Source organism: Protobothrops mucrosquamatus, unplaced genomic scaffold (genome assembly GCF_001527695.2).
Source record: "Protobothrops mucrosquamatus isolate PMUCROS unplaced genomic scaffold, P.Mucros_1.0 scaffold1633, whole genome shotgun sequence".
NCBI lineage: Eukaryota > Metazoa > Chordata > Lepidosauria > Squamata > Viperidae > Protobothrops > Protobothrops mucrosquamatus.
The window spans coordinates 101,598-121,108 of record NW_015387792.1 but is presented as its reverse complement, the minus strand read 5'-3'; the positions used below and the strand labels follow the sequence as shown (position 1 = coordinate 121,108).

General features: G+C 39.6%; 1 protein-coding gene across 1 annotated transcript in view; it reads left to right on the top strand.

Annotated features, from left to right (window-relative positions):
• The window catches only part of PTK2B (protein tyrosine kinase 2 beta), a 46,595-nt gene that overhangs the window by 3,281 nt on the left and 23,803 nt on the right, over positions 1-19,511 (top strand). The window contains exons 3-18 of the mRNA XM_015822647.1: positions 1,946-2,033; positions 2,688-2,767; positions 3,311-3,373; positions 4,489-4,543; positions 5,452-5,592; positions 6,462-6,536; positions 8,291-8,392; positions 9,840-9,957; positions 11,428-11,467; positions 12,327-12,373; positions 13,101-13,154; positions 14,579-14,676; positions 15,390-15,474; positions 16,501-16,601; positions 16,762-16,877; positions 18,578-18,678. Coding sequence (XP_015678133.1) covers positions 1,946-2,033; positions 2,688-2,767; positions 3,311-3,373; positions 4,489-4,543; positions 5,452-5,592; positions 6,462-6,536; positions 8,291-8,392; positions 9,840-9,957; positions 11,428-11,467; positions 12,327-12,373; positions 13,101-13,154; positions 14,579-14,676; positions 15,390-15,474; positions 16,501-16,601; positions 16,762-16,877; positions 18,578-18,678 — 1,364 coding nt within the window. The remainder of the gene's footprint in view (positions 1-1,945; positions 2,034-2,687; positions 2,768-3,310; positions 3,374-4,488; positions 4,544-5,451; positions 5,593-6,461; positions 6,537-8,290; positions 8,393-9,839; positions 9,958-11,427; positions 11,468-12,326; positions 12,374-13,100; positions 13,155-14,578; positions 14,677-15,389; positions 15,475-16,500; positions 16,602-16,761; positions 16,878-18,577; positions 18,679-19,511) is intronic.

The following is a 19,511-nucleotide window of genomic DNA, read 5'->3' as shown; positions in this document are numbered from 1 at the left end:
AACCTAGAACTAAGGAGAAACTTCCTGACAGTTAGAACAATTAACCAGTGGAACAACCTGCCTCCAGAAGTGGTGAATGCTCCAACACTGGAAGTTTTTAAGAAGAGACTGGACAGCCATTTGTCCGAAATGGTATAGGGTTTCCTGCCTGAGCAGGGGGTTGGACTAGATGACCTCCAAGGTCCCTTCCAACTTTATCGTTATTATTATTATTATTATTATTATTATTATTATTATTATTATTATTATTATTATTATTATTATTATTATTATTATTTATTGAATTTATATACCGCCCTATCTCCCTTACAGGACTCAGGGCAGTGAACAGGCGATAATAAAACCACGATAAATATACACAAGTTTCTGTTGTAAAATCAAATTAAATAACAGGCCTGTTCTAAAAGTACCCCATACAAAACCCCCACTAAAACATAATCAAACTATGCCAGGCCGGCCGCATGGAATAGATGGGCCTTCAGGGCTCGGCGAAAGAGGCGCAGGTCCGTAGTTGTACGTAGGTCGGGGGGTAGGTCATTCCAGAGGGCAGGAATGACAGAGAAGGCTCTCCCCCTGGGGGTCGCCAGCCGGCATTGTCTGGCCAACGGCACCCTAAGGAGGCCCTCTCTGTGGGAGTGGACTGGTCGAAGGGAGGTGTTTGGTAGGAGGCGGTCTTGCAAATACCTAGGTCCATTGCCACAGAGTGCTTTAAAGGTTGTTACTAACACCTTGACGTGCACCCGGAAGGCCACAGGCAGCCAGTGCAGCTCGCGCAGGAGAGGTGTTACATGGGAGCATCTAGAGGCCCCCAGGATCCCCCGCGCGGCCGCATTCTGAACTAGCTGGAGCCTCCAGGTGCACCTCAAGGGGAGCCCCATGTAGAGAGCGTTGCAATAGTCCAGGTGGGAAACAACGAGGGCTTGAGTGACCGTGCGTAGAGCGTCATGATCCAGAAAGGGGCGCAACTGGCGTATCAGGCGAACCTGATGAAAAGCCCCCCTGGCCACGGCTGTCATATGGTCGTCTAAAGACAGCCGAGTATCCAGGAGGACGCCCAGGTTGCGGGCCCTCTCCGCGGGGGCTAATGACTCGCCCCCGATAGCCAGGGATGGAGCCAACTGGCTATGTCGTGACACCGGAAACTACAGCCACTCGGTCTTGGACGGGTTGAGTCGAAGCCTGTTCCTCCCCATCCAGACTCGCATGGCCTCAGGCACCAGGACATCACTTCCGCGGCATCGTTGGGGTGGTCCGGGGTGGAGATGTACAACTGGGTGTCATCTGCGTACTGATGAAACTCCACCCCGAAACCACGGATGATCTCACCCAGTGGCTTCATATAAATGTTGAACAGGAGAGGCGAGAGGACCAACCCCTGCGGTACCCCACAAGTGAGGCACCTCGAGGTCGACCTCTGCCCCCCTGCCAACACAAATAATATTATTATTATTATTATTATTATTATTATTATTATTATTATTATTATTATTATTATTATTATTATTATTATTATTATTATTATTATTATTATTATGACCAATCTTTCCAGATTAGCTACATTCTTAGGTACTGAAAGAAACAGGGGCAAAGTTCAGTTTTTCTGAGATGTCTTATTATACTTGTTTTCTCCCAGCAAGTCTCATCTCCAAAGAGGTTTGTTTGTTTTAATTTCATTAGTACAATGAAACAAACAATGCATCGATGAGACAATGATACAGTGATTAAAATAAAACTTAAGATAGGGGAAGAAACTAAGGAAAAAATATCCATATAATACTAATGTATAGTTAATACAAGTTATACTGGCAGTAGAAGTGGCATTATGGAAAAGAGAGCCACAATAAGATATTGTTAGTTGGGGAAGCCAGATTTTGTAGTCTGCTAAATATGAGCACTAAACTTGAAGAACGCTGGTTTAACTTAAAAGTTTGGTATGGTGTTTAAGGTATGATCTCCAGGTCCGCTACCTCCCTGAAGATTATGTTGAACGCTTCCAAGAGGACCGGACAACGCTTCTGTACTTCTACCAACAGGTTGGTCTCCGAGGACTGCAGTCCCTATTTAAAGAGCTGTCCCTGGTGCAACTTTGTTGAATGTGTGAGATTGCACCTTCCATTGTGCTTGCTAATGCAACTTCATCACATCCTCTAATTCAGCAGTCCCCAACCTTTTTGGCACCAGGGACCGGTTTCATGGAAGACCATTATTCAACGGACTGGAGGGGGAGGAGTGCCCAACCTAGGTCCCACACATGCGCAGTTTCATTTACCCACCGCTCATCTCCAGCTGTGCAGCCTGGTTCCTAACAGGCCATGGACTGGTACTGGTCTGCAGCCCAAGGGTTTGGGACCCCTGTTCTCGATTTTACAAATTTTATTAATTTTTCAAATAAACATATGGACAAATAATACATGGGACCCCTGTTCTAATTCAATTTTTTTCAAGTTTGGTAACTTTAGAACATGTAGACTTCAACTTCCAAAATTGCCCTGCCAGCATGCTTTAGCTGAAGATGTAATTTAAATAAATAAATATTTATTATTAAAATGCATTTCATCAATTTACTTAAGGCCCTTGGTGTTTTGTTCTGTGCAAGAACACCCACTTACCTTTGCTTTTGGGAAAGAGTAGTGAGCACCGGTAGGGACCTGGGATCCTTAACTGACCATCTTATTTGTGTTTTTCAGCTCCGGAGTGAATACATGCAACTTTATGCGAGCAAAGTGAGTGAGGGGATGGCCCTACAACTAGGCTGCCTGGAGCTTAGGTATGTACTTGCTAAGCAAAAGATTGCATCTGACACAACCATGTTTGGAAAACATGTGAGCAGGGTCAAACTCTTGTGGCTTGCACAGTGATCTTTGCAAAACAAGAACCAAAATCCTGAAGCTGGGACATTGGCAAGAAGAAAGATCTGAGGAAGCATGAGTTCAAGAAATACAAGCAAAGCCAGAAATCTGAAAGGATGCAACAAGGGAGGAATATTATAAGAAATTGGTGAGCTCCTGCATAACAATAAGGCAGGATATTGTTAACTACAGTTTACTGAACAAGCTTTGGTGAATGAGTTTTGTACATCAAGCTAAACTATAATGGGTTGGTTTGCATGAGGCATTAACTCTTAATAGGTGGGTTTTCACATTTAGCTATAGCAAAACAAATCACAATAATATCCAACATTATGCTTCAATCAGACAATAATACTGAATGATATTCGGTTGATGATGGGAAACTTCAATTTGAAAACATCAGTGTGAGTGTTGTGGTGAATTAGGAATCATGCAAGCTTTAATATCCAATTTTTTTGCAGGAGATTCTACAAGGATATGCCCCACAACGCTTTAGACAAGAAGTCCAACTTTGAATTCCTGGAGTATGTTGATAACATTTTTAACTATGCTGGTTGATGTTTTAAAAATTTTTGCATTAGTTGTAATGATCTCTGCCTGATAGATTTCTTCTTTTCCAATATGCAGCTTTGCTTGCATAACCGGACAAGATATTTTAAATGTGTGTAGGTGTGTGTGTCTGTTCATGTATAGAGAAGAAAGTATGTGTATGTGTGGATAAGAGAGACAGAGACAGGATCTCCCAAATGCCACCCCCAGATTCACAGTAGCTTAACAAACTAATTACTGCATTCTTTCTGAGCCCAGTTCCTACCCACTTGTATTCTGTTTCAACTGGGAAAACAGAGTTGTACCCCAATGAATTTTAGCTGAAATCGCAACATTTATTTGCTTGAAGAAGGTTGAGCTGGAAAAAGGATGGGTGGGGGAAAATTACATGGGGTGCAGAAGTGGAATGATGGAGGGTCAAGCCACCAATTAATATTACTGTAGTTTTGGTCCCAGATTCTGCACTGATGCCAATAACTTTAATTGAATTGGAAGGAGTAGATGCTCATATATGGTTCCACGCAATAGGCTAAGTAAGGTTACCAGAGACCTCTCCTTCCAGTCCACAAAGATCTCAGTAAAAACTTTTCTCATTTACAAAACTCATCCCTGCTCTCCTTGGCCAGAGGGCATTGTTTATGGTCACAGATGATTGGAAAAGGATGCTTTCTTGAGAGCAAGGTGGTGTGCCTCTGGCAGCCAGGATAGGCAGCAGTGCAAAAGATAAGATGGAATGGCCCATTTTAAGAGAGCTGGTTTGCTTCCAAATCTTTTTGTTTGTTTGTTTGTATCCCGGCTTTATTCTTTTTTCAAATAACTCACCATTCTCTTCCTATTTTCTCTACAACAAGAACGCTGTGAGGTGAGTTGGGTTGAGAAAGAATGACTAGCCCAAGGTCATCCAGCTGGCTTTCAGGGCTAAGATGGGACTAGAACTCACACTCTCCTGCTTTCTAGCCTGGTGCTTTAACCACTAGACCAAACTGGCTCTAAAAAAACCTCTAAAATCTAAATAGAAACACCATAAATTAAAATGTCCAGAGACTGGATACCTACAGATGCGTAAAGCAGCATTTTCTTTCTCTTTAAGGAAGGAAGTGGGACTGGACTTGTTCTTTCCTAAACAGATGCAAGAGAACTTGAAGGTGAGAAATGTTTTAGCCCCATATACACATGTTCAACCAAGGGGGGGGGGGGGAACTAGCCATTAGCCAGTCTCTCTGGAGTTGGGAGTTGTAGTATGTCTGAGAAAGTCTAGCAGAGCTTCTAGCTTTCCTAGAATTATTCTGAATGGATTTTTCTCCTTTCCCCCTTTTTTTCTTTCTCACTCTTATCTATCTTAGGAATTATTGTAGTAAAACAGTACAGAGGGGAAAAGTAACTATCTGCTATCCCACCAAACAAGGACCCATAAGTTAGATAAACCAAAATCCACAAGTTAAGGTTTAAAGCTTGAATATCCATGAGAGTAGGGAAGTGACAAAATACGCATGACAATATCATCACTCAAACGATGCAACCCAAATATCTGTGTTAGATCTTGGAACGTAAGTGTGTAATAGTAGCATTTGCGTGATGACAATACTGCATGCTCTACCATGTTGACATCATCCTGGTTTTCTATAGATGCTGCTGGGTGAAAATCTGATCTGTATCAATAGCAGAAAAAAAAGCTTCAGAATTTGAAATGGCTGAATGAATTATGCCATCACTTTCATACTGAAAGATTGGGTCAAAATATTTGTTACTACTCCAAAAATTGCTCTCCATATCGAAAAGTAATTCAGCAAAGTACTGGGGTATTTTTCTTTTAATTACAACAGGATTAAACAACATAAACGACCATTTGAAAATTGCAATCATCTAATACCATCTACTGCCTAAAGTATTCTGCTTGTCTGAACAAAACATCTTAGGTTTCCAGCGGTAGTAATGTGAAAGTTTCAGAAAAAAAACATTTCATTCCATCTTAGGTTTCTGTCTGCATTTATTATGAAGTGTTAAGAGTTTTTTTTCTTTTTCTTTTTAATTCCTCCCTGCTTCCCATTCATAGCCAAAGCAGTTCCGCAAGATGATCCAGCAGACTTTCCAGCAGTATGCGCTCCTGAGAGAGGAAGAATGCATCATGAAGTTCCTTGGCACACTCTCCACCTTTGCCAACATTGATCAAGAAAACTATCGCTGTGAGTTGATTGTAAGTATTGGGCGGGCAAGGAAATACTTCCCAGAGTCTGGGTGGTCTGATTGTGGTTCCAATTACAGTTTAGATATAGACGTATTAAGCAAGGCTTACCTTGTAAACATAATCTCTTCAGGATGCTATCATAATAGATGATGTGATTGGTGTCTTCTCTATCAGTACTGTACAGAGAGATGTTCTGACAAGATGAATAGGGACCAACATTTGGAATTTTAGAACTTCTGAAGCTGAAATTCAGTGGATTGGGACTTGTAAGATAAAGGATAGTGTTTGCATATGGGGATCAAATAGGTCAAGGTCAAGGTGTGTGATCCAAGAGAATTTTTGTATATATACAGTTCATTAGCCTGACATTCTCACATTTAGAAGAGGCCAAATCCCCAAACCTCAGACTTTCTAACTAACAAAGATAAGCAAATATTTAAAAATACATGTTATATGATAGCCATTCTCCACTGTTAATTGAGGCTTCTATCCAAATCTACACATGTCTTATTTTTGGCTCCTCCCTGCTTACCTGATGTCACTGGGCCTATGGATGCTAATTGGATTTCATTCCGAAAGGTTTTCACACTTAAGAGCTTACTTAGGTCATGCATCATATTCATAGTAGTTTCAGCTTATGTGGGGCTTATCATTTTGCTTCAAACTCTGTGGCATCTCTAACTTTCCACCTCCAGGCTGATGTAGTATTAATTGCCATTTGCATCACCTCCTGCTCTAGAATTCTTCCACAATCTTCTATCACTCCTGCTCTAGAATTCTTCAGCTGCTCAGCATATTCAGAATGTCAGAGGCTGCAAAAATTAGGAGAGTCTTGTTTCATCTGGAACACAGATTTCTTTTCTCTCTTCCCTTTTCAGCAAGGATGGAATATCACTGTGGACCTGGTGATTGGCCCAAAAGGCATTCGGCAGATGACAAGTAAAGAAGCAAAGGTGAGTTCCTCAGACATCTTGTAAGGAAGGGCTTTCATAATCTATCAAATACGGATTTTCATTGCAATCTATTGTTCCCTTTTTTTGTTGCCTGAATACAAATTAAGCTATTTTGCAGATAGCGAGAGAACAGGAGTGTTTCCATGGTAACTTCAGGGTTGTTTTTGTACCATACAATCATCTTCTCTGAAGGCCACTGGTACAATTGAATAACACAATTTTTAATGCAGGATTCCTGTACCTTTCGATGAATAGAAATCTAATAGTTGTAAGACTAGTTGGATTATGTCTTTTCAAGCAGTAAAATCAAGAGGTAAGATTAAGGCAAAGGTCTTGTAAAGAGCATGATCATGAAACGCAGGATATTATCTCTCTACTAGATAATTCAAGTTTATGTGCCTGGAGATGGAATGAATTCTCCAGCTTAGTTCCTCCAAATATAGTCACTCATGCCTTGGTATCCTCACACCTAGACTATTGCAACACATTCTATATGGGGCTGTACTTGAACATCCAGAAACTAAGAATGATCCAGAATGCAGCAGTGTGGGCAGTCATAGGGGTACCAGGGAATACTCACATAATGAATGTATTATGTGAACTACACTGGTTCTCAGTAGGCTTCCTAATACAATCAAGCTTCTGGTTATCACTATAATGTCCTTCTTGGTGCCGAGCCAGGTTATTTGTGGTATAGCTATGTCCAGTTGTTTCTGCTTTTTCCACAAATGCTGACAGAATTGGCATACTCTGAGTCGCTTCTGCTATCTAGTGGAGTATGCCTTCTCTGTCTCTTCTAAAAGGCATGTTAAGATACAGATAGCCCTGATTGTCTTGACCTTCTGTGAGGTCTTGAAAACCTGACTCTTCCTTGAGTCATCGGGCCAAAGCACTGGATGAGCTTATCTTGTAATGGTTTGTGTTGTGATTATGAGGGTGGTTTTTGGTCTTGGTTGTATTGTACTCATAGTTGTTTCTATTTTGATTATGGGGGTTTTCCTTGTTTTTGTGTTCCCCAATATAAACCATCCAGAATTTAAAATTGCCAATTGGGCAGCCCCATATATTATATAAATATACATATGCATGCATTCAGGATGGTATAAAAATTCGTGCACTGGGTAGAATGTTGGACCTCCAAAAATCTTTCCAACTTTATAATTCTTTGTATGGATGTATGGATAACTAAATAAAAGGCAAGCAAACCTAGAAGCACTATGGCCACTGATGCTGCTGTCAAAGAATATCCAGTCCATTTTAAACAAGAGTATTTTATGAGACCCCTGATTCAGCATTTACCAAGCTTGTAGATAATCCCATTGTGCTTTGCTTTCAACATCACCTAAGTAGAGATTATACTAAAGTTTTATGTGTGTTATTAGCTCCAAGATGGCAGAGCTGATTTTCTTTACAAGAGAGCTGAAGTCTCACCAGTTAGAACTGATGAGCTTCCTAGACTGAAACACATCCCTTAGTGAAATACAAACTACAGGTTGGCCAAATCAGTTTTGCCCTGGAGCATACATTACAATAATATTCATGCTAACCTGAAAATATAATGGGATTCGTGCCACTATAAAACTTTTTTTGTGAAATTTAAAAAATAAAGAGACATGAATCAGAATGCTGCTTCTCTGCATGTATGGGTCCAGCATAGCATCCCACCCCACATTACAGAGTGTGGAAAGCAAAAAGATTTCTTGATTGTAATGCAAGTGAACCTTTCATAAAACATTAATGTTGCTCCTTTGCAGCCCACTTGCTTGGCTGAATTCAAGCAAATCAAATCCATAAAATGTACTACAGTGGAGGAAGGCAGAGCATTGCTGCAGCTTGGTCTGACTGGGAACCCCCAGGTAAGAAGGAAGTGCAAGGTGGCTTTGATTATATCTCAGTTGTCTCCCTGTTCCAGTCTTCCAACACTCTTCTTGAGAGAGAAAAAATAAGAACAGTATCAGAGCTGTTACATTCGAGCTGGTGCAGTCCAGCCTTCTGTACTAGGCAGTCAAATGCAATCAGAAAGCACACAAGTATGGACTAGAATTCAGTATCCCTCCTCCACTTTTGCTCCTTAGCGGTTAGGAATCAAAGCATGCCAGGTTTGTTTTCAGAGACAGCAAACCTTCATCAGGACTAATGGCTATTTTATTTTATTTTTAAAAAATGTTTTATTGATTTTTTCATACAGTTCAAAAGTACTTGTTCAACAAACATGTTGTCTGAGTTTATCATTCACTAATACTTGACTAATGGCTATTTTAACCCTGTCTGGATTGATGGCCATCCACACATTTGATGGCAGCAAATTCCGTATATAACTTTGCACTACATAAATGAGTTCTTCTTCCTTTCATCAGTCTCAAATCTCTCTGTATTTATTTCGACTGAGTGATGTCTACATGCTAACATTTGTGAGAGGATTAGGGGACTGGAGGCTAAAACATATAAGGAACGGTTGCTGGAATTGGGTATGTCTAGTTTAATGAAGAGAAGGACGAGGGGGGACATGATAGCAGTGTTCCAATATCTCAGGGGTTGCCATAAAGAAGAGGGAGTCAAGCTATTCTCCAAAGCGCCTGGAGGCAGGACAAGAAGCAACGGGTGGAAACTAATCAAGGAGAGAAGCAACCTAGAACTAAGGAGAAATTTCCTGACAGTTAGAACAATTAATCAGTGGAACAACCTGCCTCCAGAAGCTGTGAATGCTCCCACACTGGAAGTCTTTAAGAAGAGACTGGACAGCCATTTGTCTCAAATGGTATAGGGTTTCCTGCCTGAGCAGGGGGTTGGACTAGATGACCTCCAAGGTCCCTTCCAACATCATCATCATCATCATTATTATTATTATTATTATTATTATTATTATTACTATTATTATTATTATTACTATTATTATTATTATCATCATCATCATCATCATCATCATTGCAGCTACATAGATAAATCCATGCAATTTTCTTGGGAGGTTTCTTTTGGAAGTGGTTTGCTGTTGTCTGCTTCCTGAAATTGAGAGAAAGTGATTAGCCCAAGGTCATCCAGCCGACTTCTTGCCTTAAAATGAGATTATAACTCACATTCTCATGGTTTCTAGCCAATGACTTTATTCACTACACCAGGGGTAGGCAACCTTGGCTCTTTTATGACTCGTGGACTTCAACTCCCAGAATTCCTGAGCCAGCATGGGAACCAACCAAGGGGTTTAAACCAATGTAGTTACCATCTTGATGGGCAAACATGTGAGCATTGACAATGAAATCTCTATATGATTGGCATAGGGACCTTATATGGCTTTTTACTTGGCAGTCCTTGACTATTAAGACATCCTCCCTGGCTGAGGCAGAGAACATGGCTGACTTAATAGATGGCTACTGCAGGCTGCAGGGATGCTTGGATACCTCCCTCATCATCCTACCCAACAGAGGTGAGAACGCAATGAAGTGATCCTTTGCATATGGTAAGGGTGGATCCTATATGATTTGCAGAAGCATGGTAGGTATGTAATAGTGCAGACTGAATAATAATCACATACTTTCTTATAGAGGAGAATGTGGATGCTGTAGTTTGTTTCTTAAAACAATATTAAGCTATTTGTGAGAGGTTCTTACCTATTATTTGAACTTATCCAGTTCTTTTCTAGTGAAATTCTGATTGGCTGGGAAAGATCTATATGTTAACTCTGATCACAGGATCATATCATTCATATATTGGNAGGCAGGCAGGCAGGCAGGCAGGCAGGCAGGCAGGCAGGCAGGCAGGCAGGCAGGCAGGCAGGCAGACAATAGCCAACATAATATTGGCTGTGTTGACTACAAAGTAAGGTAATGTTAGATCCAACATTGCCTTATAGCCTTATAGCATTGATTATAGCTTTAATTAACCATATATAACCAAGAATTACAAAATATGTTCATCTCATGGTATTTAATGGTATTTTCCCGTTAAATCTTAAATCTTAAAATCAGAGGCAACAGATTAGAAATCAAGGCAACACATTAAACCATTTTGGATAGTAAAATCTTGGTTTGAGAAGAGGATTCTGAAAATCATATTAATATCTATAATTCATGTTGATGCACAACACCGTGTTGTTTATAGATAAATTATTTGCTTTCTTAGCCTTAGATTGTTTGTGGCTCTGGACACAAGTGTTAACTGGAAACCCCACACACACATAGAGAGAAAGAATACTTTAAAATTATTACATTGCTATATATGTTTTTATTGTATGATTTCTTAACCCATCATGCAGCTGTAAAAGTACAGTTATCATAATTCATAAATGAAAGCACACAATACCAAGTTAAAACCTTCCTGCAACATGGAGACGTCTTCATGGTGAATTCTTCACCCTGTGTTTCTATAGATTTCATATATTTTATTTATTGAAATTATATCAGAATTGAAGGCCCCCTCAAGTGCAGGGCTTGGACAATTGCCTGATTGATTCAGTTCTAAAACCACCATTATCAAAGTTTCCAGTTAAGGAAAGATTTTTTTCAAATTTCCCTGTCCTATGTGCAGAGCAACATCAATACCACCAACACACTGTCATCTGCACTTTATTGATGTGGATAAGCAATCATCCACTTGTGTAATAATGTTCTGACCCATGTTTGTAATTCATTAGTGCTTATGGATGCTACAGAAAACTTTGCATTCCAGTTCCAAAATTCATTTTAGAATTTCTCCATGTTCATTCGGTGAAATGGAGTAAGCAAAGCTTAAGACAATAATAGAACAGAACAAGGACAGTTCACCCATGCCTAGTTATTTGGAGACAGGGAGAAAAAAACAAACAGAAAAGAGGGAACAGCTCTCATTCACAGCAAATTGGCCAGTTAGAATTGAATTATGAGTTTCCTGACATGCTTTATCTCCTTTTCCCTTGCAGAGAATGAGAAGAGGATCAGTCTGCCTCAGGTCCCAATACAGTAAGTAAGATGATGGACCTTCCCTAGGATGTTGGGCTTGTGTGTAATACTGAGCACCAGAGGACAGTAAGAGAACAAACTAGTTTTGCACTAGTGATGAAATTACCTCAATGCTCCCTAAGCTCTAATTTACTCAGAGAAGAAACAGCACTCTTGCTACCTGGAAATATTATAGGAAATAGACTAGCATGTGTTCCATATACAGAGAAAAATGTTGACCGGGTTGACGGAGACAACACCTATCAATAATTATGAATGCTAATAACAAAACAGGGCTCCTATTGCTGGGATATCAACAGTAGGTTCACTATTCTACTCATAAGCTTTCTATTGGGATTTGACAGCTGTTATAGGGGAGAGGTGCTAAATTATTATAGATTGTCAAAGATTTGATCTGTCAGAATTTTTCATGCATTTTTATTTTCCCTGCTCCTTCTTCTTCTCCTCCTTCTCCTTCTTGACTCTTGGCAACTGCCTGGACTAGTCCCCAAATTTTCTCAGCCAGGTGTTCAGAAGTGGATTGTCCTAGCCTTCTTTTATGGCTAAGAAAGAGTGACTGCCCCAAGGTCACCCAGCTGGCCTCATGCCTAAGACAGGACTAGAATTCATGGTCTTAATCTTTAATATAACTATTATATTAAACTGGCTCTCCAGCCTTCTCTTAGGTGCTCAAACATTATTCTAAATGAAGAGACCGTAAACAAGTGAAGCCCTTCATCATTACTGGAAGAATTGCCTTCGTGTTGATTGATTATATTTATAGAATCCTTAATGCTCACATTTTTTTGTGTGCAAATCAAATCTCAGTAAAAGGAAATTAGCAAAGCCAGTTCTGTTCCTAAATATCTTTCTGCCACAGGCATATAGAAGAAAAGAGACCCACACTGACAGAGAGCTTCAGTGGAGGTAAGTTGAATTTTACCTCGCCACTATCAGATCAATGAGGATTGATGACATCAGATATATAAACTGTGTACTTGGGAGCTTTGATCTCTTTTAACCTCTGGCCTTGCCATTTTTGGCAGAAGTCATGGAATGATGGAGTTTACACTGAGAGTAGGCTGAGGTATATTTATTTTTGTTGTTCTATCATTTCTAATCAAATAGATTGCACACATTTCTGAAATATACAAAATCATGCCATGCTTCTACAATAAAAGTCAAAAATGAAATAGAAAATTGAATATTCTATCCATAAGTAATGTCTAAAGTAATTACTCAACTGTCCTGAAAGGATGGTGAAAATTTGGGAAATACCATTTTCTTTCTCCAGCCAGAATTAGTCCTTCCAAGTCACCAGCTTTTAATGCTGGTCATAAAAGATAATTTAGAAATTCGTTCTTTCCCTTCCTAGTGTTGTTGTTTTTTCTGTGAAAGAAAAGCTAGGTTAGAGAACACAGTAAAATCTTCTGAAAGCATCCCATGTTATGTCTTTATGAACAAGATGATACAGTGTTTCTCAACCTTGACAATTTTAAGGCATGTGGACTTCAACTCCCAGAATTCCACAGCCAGCAAAGCTGGAGTTGAAGTCCACATGCCTTAAAATTGTCAAGGTTGAGAAACACTGTGATAGGATATCTTGATGGGAAAGGATATTTATACTGAAGTAACAGATAATGTATTGTTCCAGATTCTGACATTTATGCTGAGATTCCAGATGAAGCATCCAGACCCAAATCTGGAGGTTTGTTCAGACCTTGGTCCCATTTTCTAAAACCATATAGGGTTAGGGCTTCAACTGTACTTTTGAAGTGGATTAATATATAGAAGGGATTAGGTGGTTGAATTATTATGCAGAAATGGTACCTGAATTATTATGCAGGAACGGTAATGTGATGTACCAATGTAAAAGAAAAGATTTTCTTGAACAAAATAGGCGCTTCAAAGAAATAACATTGTTACATGTTTTAGAATAGTTATGTGAGCATTGAAACAGAGTTGAAAAGGACCCTTTACACTAACCTCATTATCCAATAACTGGTTTCTAAAGTATACTTAATGGAGTCAAGGTTAGGGCTATCATGTTATGTGAACAAAAACCAAACACCAGTAAGACTGCCGAGGGCCATTTTAATTAAATTAAATTAAACATTTCAGAAATTACCCTCCCTAAGTCAGCCATATTGTGTAATTCCAGAAGAGAATCACACTTTGCCTCTGGCTACCATTAATGGAAACAAAAATAAAGTATAACCAACACACATTAATGTCAAAATCCTAATTACTTATATAGACTAATTGCATCAGAATAGCAGTGATTGGTGAGGAGAGAAATCTTGGAGTAATGAATGTGTGAACACTGTACATCTGCTGTAAAAAAAAAAAAGACCATCAGAATGTGAGAGATAAAAGGAAATTTTTGCTGAAAACAGAGATGCCAATAATGTAATGCTCTTATGTAAATCATTGGTGTGAATGCATCTGATATGTTATGTCCATTTCTGACTGCCATACCTCAAAAAGGATACAGTGGAGCTACAGAAGGTTCATAAATGGACAGCCGAGATGATCAAGGGGCTGGAGCAGCTTCCCTGTAAGGAATGGTTGAGACATTTGGAGGTTTTTAGTCTAGAAAGTAGGCAAATGAGATGGGCTTATTTGAAGTCTATGAAATTATGCATGGTGTGGTTAGAAAGTTGGCAAAAGGGTTAGAAAATTGGCAAAAGATTCATAGTGGTAAATTTGAGTCCAATCCTGGGTGGAGGGGAGATGGAAGTCTTTTCAAGTGGTGATGAATTCTATATCATTGTGATGAATATTGTATCTGAATATGATTGGGGGGGAGCCACTGCTAGTATCTTATACACTATTAAAAACAATCATGAAAAATTGTAGCCAGTATTACCATTCCCAAATTGCTGCTGAGGTCCTGAACTTGTTGAAGACCGCCGCCCTTTATGGACAGGTGAGACCTGAATGTGTTACAATCCCTGCAAAATGTCACTCTCCTGCCTGTAATTATAGTTGAATCAAAACATGGCCAGCCTGCAAAATGGCAGTCTTTCTTCCTTTCTAGATTATGGTGTGGTATTGAGGAGTTAGATGTTGTTGTTGTTGTTGTTCACAACTGACAAGTTGATATCCCTTACCATTCTATTCCTTGCACAGCCCAACAGTTCGTGATTTCTCGAGAAGATGTTTCTCTGGGCAGGATCCTGGGAGAAGGTTTCTTCGGAGAAGTCTATGAAGGTGTCTTCACCAATGAGGTGAGTCTGGAACATAAGACTCTGTCCTAGCCTTTCCTAGCCAGATAAGCATCAAATGTGCTGGGTTGAAACTTCATTTATGTGCCAAAGTCCAGCTGGCTTCACAACAATTCTAGTTCAGCTTGTATAAAGAGCAGTTTACTAGACTGCCTTTGGTCTGTAGACTAGAATGGTAAGGTGTAGCATGTATCATAAGTGGCATAAGGAAATCAAGGGAAAATGTGTGATCAGTGTTTGTTGATATATAGACAGACAGACAGACAGACAGACAGACAGACAGACAGACAGACAGACAGACAGACAGACAGACAGACAGACAGACAGACATCTTATATGCCCGTTTTGTTATTTGCACATTAGAAAAACCTTAAGACTGAGAGAAACCTATCCATGGTGCCAAACTACATGTGATATCATGCACATGATTTAGTTGTGACGTGGGACCATTAAAATTATTACAAAATTGAAGGTGGATGGGGATATTCTGCCTGTTGGTTTCCTTTGGACATTGGTTTCTGGATCTTTGGCCTGGCCTCAGTGCTATTGCTACAGTTTTGAAAAGCCAAAAGTGTCACTTGTTTCTATGGAAGATTGACATACATGAACTCCAGCAATTTGTGTTTTGCCCAAAAGATGCAGACTAGCTCCTCCTCCTCCTCTTCCTCTTCCTCCTTCCTCCTCTTTTTAATATTGGGATCTCCCTCTTCTTTCAGAGTGGGGAGCGGGTTAGCGTTGCTGTGAAAACATGCAAGAAAGATTGCACTGCTGAGAACAAGGAGAAGTTCATGAGTGAAGCAAGTAGGTAGACTCTCTCTTTCTGTGAACATGTGAAATAAAATGCCATTTCCTCCCACATCTGGTGCAGTGCCACAACAGCAGTGACTGAATGGTGCTGTTGCAGTAGTTGTGGGAACAGGCAGCTCTTCGAAATTTCTTCAATTTTTCTCAGTGTGAGCTTTTAGAGTTGCCATATTTAAAAATTTTGCTCTCTTCCCCATGCTGTCTTGAGTGAGGAATGGATTTATCTTATCTTTAATGCACTTGCCTGTCAAGGCAACAAGCAGTATGCACCAAACCTGTAATTCTACAGCTTGTTAAAAAAAAAGGAGAGGAGGCAGCACAACAGTTACAAGAGAAACAAAGCAGTTATATAAAAGATTCCTGAGTCCAGGGGAGGGGGAAGACATGAGAAAGAGACTCAGAGTTACTCCTTAATTATGCAAGGTATACGTTGAGCTGGACAACTGCTTTGACAGGCTTTCAAGATTCTGTTACAACACCCAATGGTAATAAGGATCTTACCAGAAATCTAGTGGTTCTTGTTTCCTGAACTTGCCAAGCTTTGCTGGGCTTGCTTCCTTTTGTAATTGTCATGTTTCATCTTCTGCTTTCCTAGGGTCCATTATACATTCCATCACATCAATGAAGCACTGTAGAACAGTTGTATTTTCAAGTAAATGTTTAACTGACAAGTACTCTTGACTTTTAAATCAGTGAAAATAGGCTTTTCAAACTAAATAAGATAATACTATTGCCAGGCATCATAAAAATGCTATTAATTAAATTGATTGATTACTTCAACTTCAACAAATAGTAAGAAAGGGTAGAAGCTTGGCAATGATTGTTAATGTGAAACAAAGGATTTTAAAATATTTTTTAATTGGATAGAAGGGAGGAGAGCATTAGTCATGCTGTGGAGAAAAACTGATGCTAGCACATCTGTAAGAATAAGGTATGATCTCTGAGGATCTCTGAAATTAAGGTTGAAAATAAAAATGGGCCATGTGTCAAGATTAACTAAGTTTCTCCCCAATGTACCTACAGTGCTCATGAAAAAGATGGACCACCCCCACATTGTGAAACTGATTGGCATCACAGAGGAGGAGCCAACATGGATTGTTATGGAACTCTATCCTTATGGGGAGGTGAGCTGATGGTACCCAAAGCAATGGGAGTTAGGAAGTTGAATCTAAAAAAGATAAGGAAGCAAAGAAGCAAGGAAATGGAAGGAACCTCTTGAGTCTGAGCTTCCTTGGAAAGAAAGTTTTAGAAATAGATTCCGTTTTTTTCATCTTCTCTCTGCAGCTGGGACACTATCTCGAGCAGAACAAGGCCAGCCTGAAGGTGCAGACCCTTATCCTCTATACCTTGCAAATTTGCAAAGCCATGGCTTACCTGGAGGCTATCAACTGTGTGCACAGGTACAAGGGCTTTTTATTTTAAAGTAAAATAAGAGGTGGCATGTAAAGATATATACATACTCAGCCAAGAATTTTCTCTGCATTTATTCTTGCACCAACTTGCTACATCCAAGGCTAAATGGATAGCTTCTAGTCCAGGTTGGGCAACCTTTGGCCACTATTTTTCTGTGGTGTCTAAGGATTGGTGACGGTAGGCACTGTAATTCTGGAATTTTTTCTGGAGGGGGAAATTCAGTAGCAGAAGTGGCGGTATAAACAATGCAGTCCTAAGGTACCCATTTCACATTTCAAGTCTCTCCCCCCCCCCAAAAAAAAACACTGAGAAAAATAGTATAGTTACTTGGTTTCATCAGGTGTGCCAAAGGATTCAATGAATAATTTAGGTTCCTAGAAGGTTTAAGAAACCTGGTTTGCCATCTTTGTCTTATTCCAGACTCTTAAAACATAAAAAGGTCTCAAAAACTCTTATCCATTCTGTGAGGACTCTGAGCACTGCAAATAAGGTGCAGGAGTCTCATGTGGCTCACAAGCCATAGGTTGCCCATCATTACTCTTTGCAATCACCAAGAAGAGATTCTCAGCCCTTGAAAATGTGCAAGGACATGGAAGTTGGCTTTTGGCGTTGAAAATGTTTAAGGAACATATGGAATGCCTGAGAATTGGTCTTTGGAGGAAGGGATGCTCCTTAATTGTTCTCCATTGGAATTGGAATGGAATGCTACGTACCAGATGGAGCAGAAGCATATTTCAAATGGAGGAAAAATATAACACATTGCAGTATATTCTGACCTTTTACAAAAGAGCTTCAAGTTAACCTCATGTGGCATCACCAGAGAGTGCTGAAAATTGAGGTTCTCGGGCAGCTCAAAGTCATTTTATGAAGCCTAATAAAGTAACATTATAGCCAAATCAGTGCTGAAAGACACCCAATCCAACCTTTTCACAATGTTTGTTTTGTAACAATTGGAGATAATAATTGAAGAATGCAAATGCAAAAAGTGAATTTCAAAATTCGTCAAGGAGCAGTCGATTGGTAGGAGACTTCATCTTCTCCATTGAGGGAAGCAATAGGATCATGTTCAATAGTTGGTAGAATATAAATTGCTGTGCCGTGGATACCAGTCATACCAATACTGTTATGCAGTGGCTACTTGGAAAGAAAAGGCCAACTTCCCATTGCTTCATATCCAGTGGCCTAACTGCTGTATCTCTATATACAGCATGGTACCATTGTAAGAGCTTGAGGAGGGAAGAGTTCCAGTTCTCATAGATGTAAAACTGTAATGTGATAATTTTGGGGCATGTTTTTAGCCCAGTGTTGGACTATGATCCCTATAGTAGTTACCTCCAAGCATCATTCTTCACACACATAAACCCACTCCATTTTCAGCAGCTGTGATGGCAGTCAGGTGAGACAAGTGAAGGTTCATTTGCTGTTAATTCCTTCTGTTTTTTCACTGTTCTCCTGGTTATGAGATAATCATTGAGCGCCCACATACTGAAATACTAAGAGCTTATCCACTTTTATTGATCTACGTTACACCGTGGTGCAAAAAATGAAAATATGGCCAGATCAATCATTGACTTAGAAGTTCAGACACTTGCGTTTTTGTTCATATTTCCTGCAACACATATATTTTGCTCTGCAGCTATTCAAATCTTCCCAGAAGAGAATAACTAGCTCACTTTATTATCTGCAGGGACATTGCAGTCCGTAATGTGCTGGTGGCTTCGCCTGAATGTGTCAAACTAGGAGATTTTGGCCTTTCCAGATACATTGAGGATGATGAGTATTATAAAGGTATGGAAAGGAGCTGGGAAAAACCCAAATGTTGAGGGTAAACGTCATGTTATATGCATTAAGAAAAATATTTTTATTTGGCTTTTATTGTACATGCACCATTAGCCTCCCAGCAGAATACATAGAAGAATTCAATGTCTCTTCTCTACATCTCCATTGGCCAAGATCTTAGGTAGCTAAGCTGAAAAAATGTATAGAAGTATCTCTTCTGCTGGTCTATGACCATCATAAACATTTGATTAGGATATTGAGGTGTTATTGTCTGCCAGAAGAGACAATGTTGTCCAGGACAACAGGCAATCTTAAAAGTCTTTGGAGGCCCTCCAGATTTACTGCAAATTTAATTTTTTATGAGATGAAGTAGAAAATTGTTAAATGGATAAGGTAATTATATTAATATACCAAATTTAAAATAAATGATTCTTCTATGCCAGCCTTATATCTTTATTGCTACTGGCCTGCCATTGAAAGGCTAAACATAACCCTTGTCTCCACAAATATTGTGCAGTTATCTATAAATAGGCCATTGCTTTGATCCTGTAAGGCAATTACACCTCTACCTACATCTAGGAAGTTCCAATCTTTTGGGAATATTTGGAATACTAACGAAGGGTTGTCTATGGAGGCTCTCATTCATCCAGGTCATTGTTGTCCCAAAGGTGCTTTTATTTTAAAAGCAACTGGACTCTCTGATTTTTCTTTAAGACAGTTTGCTTTTCATCCAAGAAGCTTCTTCAGTTTTAAGTAATTGGTGGAGATTGGAAGAAATTTATACTCTCTGCAATTAGCTAGTCATTAATATTCTAAGGGTTGTTGAAGCTACCTAGGGGCTA